At 42.5% G+C, this 6,953-nt stretch overlaps 1 protein-coding gene across 1 annotated transcript; it reads right to left on the minus strand.

The window, feature by feature from the left end:
• Window positions 1-2,801: 2,801 nt before the first annotated feature.
• On the minus strand, window positions 2,802-5,598 carry drd1a (dopamine receptor D1a). Its single transcript, XM_080416136.1, has 2 exons — window positions 5,261-5,598; window positions 2,802-4,401 (listed from the first exon to the last, which is right to left on the minus strand). Exon 2 carries the CDS (start codon window positions 4,063-4,065, stop codon window positions 2,956-2,958), a length of 1,110 nt encoding a protein of 369 aa, XP_080272262.1. The 5' UTR covers window positions 4,066-4,401; window positions 5,261-5,598; the 3' UTR covers window positions 2,802-2,955.
• Window positions 5,599-6,953: the final 1,355 nt, after the last annotated feature.

Raw genomic sequence — 6,953 nt, forward strand, 5'->3', positions numbered from 1 at the left:
GGTCTAGTTAGCTTTTAAGCTTTGTTGTACTGATATTATGATCTTAAGAGATCTTGATGTTCATGTGGATTAGAGGGCTTGAGTCTGCGAGCTGTTTTAAAATGAACTTTCATGAACAACTATGGAATTAAATAAAGTGTGAAACACAGCAGGTCTCTCTTTCAATACACTTAGAGGACAGTCCTTTTAATCTAATTTATGTTCATTATGAATGCAAAATATTGAGATTGTTTCCATCTCGCTCCCTCTCCTTCACTCACGCACGCACATGCACACGCACACGCACACACACACACACACACACACACACACACACACACACACACACACACACACACACACACACACAGAGAGAGAGAGTTGTCCTTTCCTTTTAAGTCTGTTTTCTTTGGCCATAGGGAGGACTGTCCCCGCCTCCGCTAACCTCCAGCACAGAATGAGGAAAAATCATGAAAATGAACAAACACACATTTATTCAACAGGACTGAAGCAGAGTTAGCAGACACAGCAACAATGTATCAATTGGTGCGCTGCTATACTATATAAATACACATGTACATGTATCCATTTGTCAAACTTGACATTCACTGCAACATTAGAGGAATAGACTTATCTACACATTGTCTTTGTATCAAGACTATTTCCTAGGAAAGGAGTTGCACCCTTGCATCCCTATTCTGGCCATGTCATAATAAGCAAACATGTCTGCAAAAATAGGCGAACATTCTGCCACAATAGGAAGAAAAAAAGGAGGTGACCAAGTACGGTCCCTGAACTCGGTCAACAAAGTATATAGGGTTTAAGTGGTTATATAAATATCAGATTTGGAAGTTAATACATTTGAGAGAACAGATCATATGTGTGCATACAGTGTTATATCAAACGTATAATTCCAGTTACAAATGCAGATTTACTGTCCTATAGCAACCATACAGTGTCTCTGTCTGTCCTTGTCTGTCTGAAAACCAAGGAGAATTTTTTCTGCAGGTCGTCTCACTTCCATAGACAGGCCATATCTGTTAATGTTTTGGCACAGTCGCAGGAGACCGTGTAAGCTGAGATCCTGATTCATAAAATTCATTTTGAATGCACTTGACTGTATAAAGGGATATTTCTCAAGAGATGTATTCACCTGCCATGTACATTTCGCTCTGGATTCGTTAACATTTGGATTGAATGTTACAAAATAACGATGACCATAAACCGGTATAAATAATAAAGACACTCACTGGATTAGCTATAGCAGCTGAAATAAGAGGACAAAGTACAATCGTTTTACTTCTACCCGTATAGTCATCTTTACTTTCACAAGAAATTTTCACATTTTCATGAGTGTTCTCCATCCAGAGCCCTCTTTTGAATTGACATTAAAAGACTCGGACAGATTTAAGATTAAGATAATCAATTCAGTTGTCATGGCAGCAACAGCAGGTATTATAAAACACAGGAGAGGTACAGGTACAGGTACAAACCAAACCAATCAAGAACCAAACCAAAATAAATAAGAATAAAACTTCAAACACAAAAAAAGATCAAAATAATGCTAGCCCTAGATATCTGCACTGGATCTCTGAAGGAATGAATGATTGAATGTGTAGTTCATCAATAAATATACATGTACAGTGAATACATGAATGAATATACATCTATCACTATACATCTATCACCAGTGAGTATACGAATGAATATATGTACAGTCGACAATGAGTATACGGGTGGATGTACAGTAATATAAAATCGGTCAAATCTATTGCCATTCTAGTTTTTTCAATCCGGGAACGCATCTGTGTCATTTTAGATTTGAGCTATAACCATTATTTTATATACTTTGGCAATTAAAAAAAAGCAGATCTAGCTTGTAGATCTGCTATTTTTGAAAAATCGTGAAACTTTGTGCAAATCTTTGAATACCTATTTTTTTAAAGCGAACATTTGTAAAATATTACAAAAAAAATATATATATTCAAAGATTTGCACAAATGTTTCAAGATCTTTCAAAAAAATTGCAGATCTACAAGCTCGTATATATCTGCAATTTTTTAATAGCCAAAGAAATCTAAAATGACACAGATGCTTTCCCGGGTCTTAATGGGTTAATATTAAACCATGTTTTGGATTTACTTCTCCTACATGTTTAGCCATATAGATAATCTTTGTAGAATATGTGATCGCTGAATTAGATACATAACCTGACAACTCATATATATATATATGTGAGCATGTTGTTCGCTACAGGTACTTTTATGGAGGGGGGGGGGTGTCATGAGCTGACAGTATTTGGGTGCATGTGTGCGTGCATGTGTGTGAGATGGTATTGCTGAGAACAGTGTCCGACTAGTGTGTTGTGCTGGCTGGCCCTGGTGACAGGATTATCTCTCCCGGGGGCCCGTAACTACTGCTGCTCTTCTCACCCTGGCATGACAGGGGAGACATGTCTAAGACCCCAAAACTCCTCTCCTCTCCTCTCCTCTCCTCTCCACTCCTCTCTTCCTCTCTTCCTCTCCACCCCCACCCCCTTCTCCTCACCTCGCCTGTCCTCCACCCTCCTCTCCACTCCACTTTTCCTCTCCTCCACTCTCCTCTCCTCTTCCTCTGAGTGTCTCCCAGACGTATCCATTGTAGTGACCCAACCCGGGAATAACACACACACACACACACACACACACACACACACACACACACACACACACACACACACACACACACACACACACACACACACACACACACACACACACACACACACACACACACACACACACACACACTGTAACAACAAGCACACAAACAGGCAGCCCATTGGCCGTGCATTTGCTGTGCAGACATTGTTACGCCGTGGTCGGTGGCCACTGCATCCTGCAAGAACACTGCAGTGTATTCATTAGACGTAAATGAGCCACGACGGGAACGGTGGACTCAGCACTGACGATGAGTCAGTGCTGCGAGAGCCACAAGTCACTTTTTGTTCAGGGTAACCTTCTCAATGCCGTGGCCTCCTGGACACAGTCTGTGGCAACCCAGCAGGATGGAGAAGGCCTTGCGGAAATCCTCGTTGAAGGCGTAGATGATGGGGTTCAGGGAGGAATTGGCCCAGCCGAACCACACGAACACGTCGAAGGTGGTGGGGCTGATGCAGGGGAGCGCTTCCCCTCCACTCGACCGCTCACAGAAGGGCACCATGCAGTTGAGGATGAAGAACGGAAGCCAGCAGCAAACAAACACCCCCATGATCACTGACAACGTCTTCAGGACCTTGGTCTCTCTCTTGAAGGTCATCTTAAAAGAGCTCTCAGACTCTGCAGTGCTGTAGCCGTCGCCCATGCTGTCGTGTCTGTTCTTGGCGTTCTCGGCCGCCCGCTCCAGGGCAGAGATCCTCCTGATCTGCCAGTGCGCAATGCGATAGATCTGGGTGTAGGTGGCCAACATGATGGCCACTGGGATGTAGAAACTTATGAGGGAGGTGGAGATGGCGTAGGTCCTGTTCAGACTCGAGTCACAGTTCTCTGCAGCTGTACCGTTGGATCCCGGAGAGCCAGAGGAGCCTGTGAACGAGGCAGATGTTTCAGTCGGGGCCTTGTGCCAGTTGAGCTGAACGGGGATAAAGGAGATTAGGACGGACAGGGTCCAGGCAATGCTGATCATCGAATAGGCAACTCTGGGAGTCATCTTTCTCTGATAGCGAAAAGGGCTGGAAATGGCCCAGTAACGGTCCACGCTTATCACACACAGGTTCAAAATGGACGCCGTGGAACACATGATGTCAAAGGCCACCCACGTGTCACAGAACGAGCCAAAGGGCCAAAACCCTGCGATCTCCGTCACGGCCTTCCATGGCATCACCAAGATGGCCACCAGGAGGTCAGACACGGCCAGCGAGATCACAAAGAAGTTGGTGACTTTGGAGCGCAGGTGTCGGAACTTGGTGACAGCAGCGCAGACGAGAGTGTTCCCCAGCAACGTGGTGAGGATGAGCAGCGAGAGGAAACAGCCGGTCAGGACTCGACTCGACGGCGCCTCCTCCAACAGGCCACTGTCAATGACGGTGGTAAAGTTAATCAGATCCATCGGTCGGATTGCTCAAGTCATACCGGCGGCAAGAATATTTGCTACATCGAAGCCATAGAATTATGTAGAATTATGTCTTTGACGCTTTATAACAGCCGCTGGTATCGTGTGTCCGTGTTTCATTTGGTAGAACGATAAAGCCTGAGTCGTTTGGGCTTCTGGCCAGGGTATTTTCTCCCTTGACTTTGTAAGTCAGACTTGACATCCTTTGAGCTGCAGTGATGGAGGTCCTTACTCCCTATAGGAAATGATGACTACTGCTACTTTTACCAGCAAAGGTCCCTTTTGTTGTACAGCAACCCCTTTTTTTTTTGGCCACCAAATTCGTCAGCAGCACTGGGGATTGAAAAAAAGAAATATATTACACTGACTGTGTTTTAGTTAGATCATATTGTATACATAATTTCTTTCTCATAACAAATAGCCTATAAATGTTCAATTATTTTCTTATTCCAGGACTTCTCTGTTTTTTAAAATGATATACATCCTTGCATTTATAATTGCCTTATACCATACCATCTGATTTAAAAAACATGATTCACAATTTCTAAGCTCTAGAAGCCAGTTTCCCTGCTTATAAGTGCGCCCAAAGTAACATTGCAAAGCCTTATGGACTGCATTTTAAAGATATAAATAATGAAACGTCCCAGCTTTTCCACCATCACATTTTTCACCCTGTGTTTTACTATTTTTAGTTCACAAACAATTAGGTCTGTCACAATTATTACATAATCGCCTATTAAATCGCAATTATTTGAGATAATCGCAATTATGCAATTATTTTGCATAATCTCATAATCGTCATAATCCTTTCCATGTTGAAAAATGTTCATACATTTTCCAAAAATAGCAGAAATAGTAGATCTACAAGCTTACAACACGTCAGTCACTTTGTGTGTTGTAAGCTTGTAGATCAGCTATTTCCGCTATTTATTTATTTTTGAAAGTATAAAATGATTAAATATGTAAGTAGCCTAATTTATTTGTTTATTGAAGTCATTTATCATAATCTCCCCTGTGCAAATTGTGATTATGAAGCCTAAAAACCAAAACCGAAATTAAAATTGTGTTCATTATGTTCCAATGTTCGATCATGCCAAAAACATTTAAATCATGAATCGCAATTATTTGTGTGACAATTAATAGTTTACTTAAAATGCTTAATTGTGACTGCAGCCCTGCAAACAATACTCACTTCGTCCTGCTCAGACAGTCCTGTCTCTCCTGGTTTTGGATAAAAGCCCCATAACTTATAGTGGCGCTAGTCCATCCACCCATGTAGCCTAGTACCTACACATCAGTCTCTCCATCACCCACCCTGGGCCACCCAAAAAATAATCCTTTTAGCCTAAATCCTTTCGGCGGACAAGACGGCAGCACAGAATGTTGCAAATAAAAATACACAGCATCATAGATGTTGTTTTGTTTTATAACGCCATATAGTTTTCCTTTGCGCAAAGCTTGATTGCGCGTCCGTTCGTCTCCAAACCGCGGAGTCCTGTTTCACACTCACTGCCTCTGCTCTGACGTCGTTGTCCCGTTGAAGAGCCAGCGGTGGAGTGTGGGTCAGTGATGATGTGTGACGGTGCGTCCGTGCGCGTTTCTCTCCTGTTCAACTTGACATTACACCTGGGCCTGGCTGCGGTAGGCTACAGCTGTTCCCTCTTCCCTGATGTTGTATTATGACCAAATGGGCATAACCTAGCCTGGGATCAAGACTATCATAGATGTATTTTTTATCGAGTCTGACTTTTACTTTCGTATCTACGACAGCCTTGGCTAGCACCCCGCAGTGCGTCCTGCACTTTCACCAGTAGCCTAAAGCCCGTATTTCGCATGTACAAACATGTACAAATGCAAAATATAAGGTGCTTATTCGGTTGCCTCAAATGTTAACTCGACTTTCGGCGTCTTTGTGCAATGTATTAGTCCGTATTTTCCAATAAAGAAGTGTTTTAATACCGTCTGTGTCTGATTCTGTCGGAAGTTCCCTGTATTCCACAATGGGCGGTAGTGACGGGCGCATCCAGTGAAAGCCGGAATTACACTCAATGTAAACAGGAAGTAAACGAGGGGGTATACAAATCGCGTTCGGCCACAGACGGTAGTAAAACACTTCTTTATTGAAAAATATGGACTAATACATTGCACAAAGATGCCAAATGCTGAGGTAACATGTGGGGAAATCGGGTAAACACCTTATATATATTTATTGTACATGTACGGAAATGTACAGGCTTTACTGGTGAAAGTACAGGACGCACTGGGGGTTGCTAGTCGAGACTAGATACGTAGATGCGAAAGTAAAAGTCAGACTCGATAAAAATACATCTATGATAGTCTCTTGATCCAAGGCTGCGGACTACTTAAAGCCTGGCGTGTGGTGTGTCCATATTTTGGTCATTATAGGTGAACATTTCCAAATATTTTCCAGATGTTTGAAAATATATATATGGTTTTCCTTAACCTTGTGTCATTATAGGGGCAGAAATAAATGTATAGACTACATCAATAGGCTACACAAAAGAGACAGAAAAGGAGACTGCAATTGGGATTGCTTGCTTCCTATGGAATTACGATTATAATGGTTGTATTGGGAAGTGGGTTACTGAGGCCACCTAATGGAGGAAGACATCAGTTGCTTACACAGGGATAAACTGAGGTGCACTGCACAAGCATAAGCCTCACGTGAATTAATGAATGAGAAAGAGATTCTGTGTGACGGGCATATACATTTATAGCCTATATACATTCTGGCCAGAGTTTCATACAGACTAATATCATCTTCAGTCAGAGGACCTCATCTGTCAGTGCTCATCTGTCAGTTGTTATACAATTTCACCAGGAGAAAGGATTACAAGCTCAATATCTGCAATATCAGAAGACGA

This window comes from Gymnoscopelus braueri, assembly GCF_963280865.1.
Source record: "Gymnoscopelus braueri genome assembly, chromosome: 20".
Taxonomy (NCBI): domain Eukaryota; kingdom Metazoa; phylum Chordata; class Actinopteri; order Myctophiformes; family Myctophidae; genus Gymnoscopelus; species Gymnoscopelus braueri.

Excerpts from the sequence above, each read along its gene's own strand:
- drd1a (XM_080416136.1), bottom strand. The coding sequence starts at position 4,065 with ATGGATCTGATTAACTTTACCACCGTCATTGACAGTGGCCTGTTGGAG.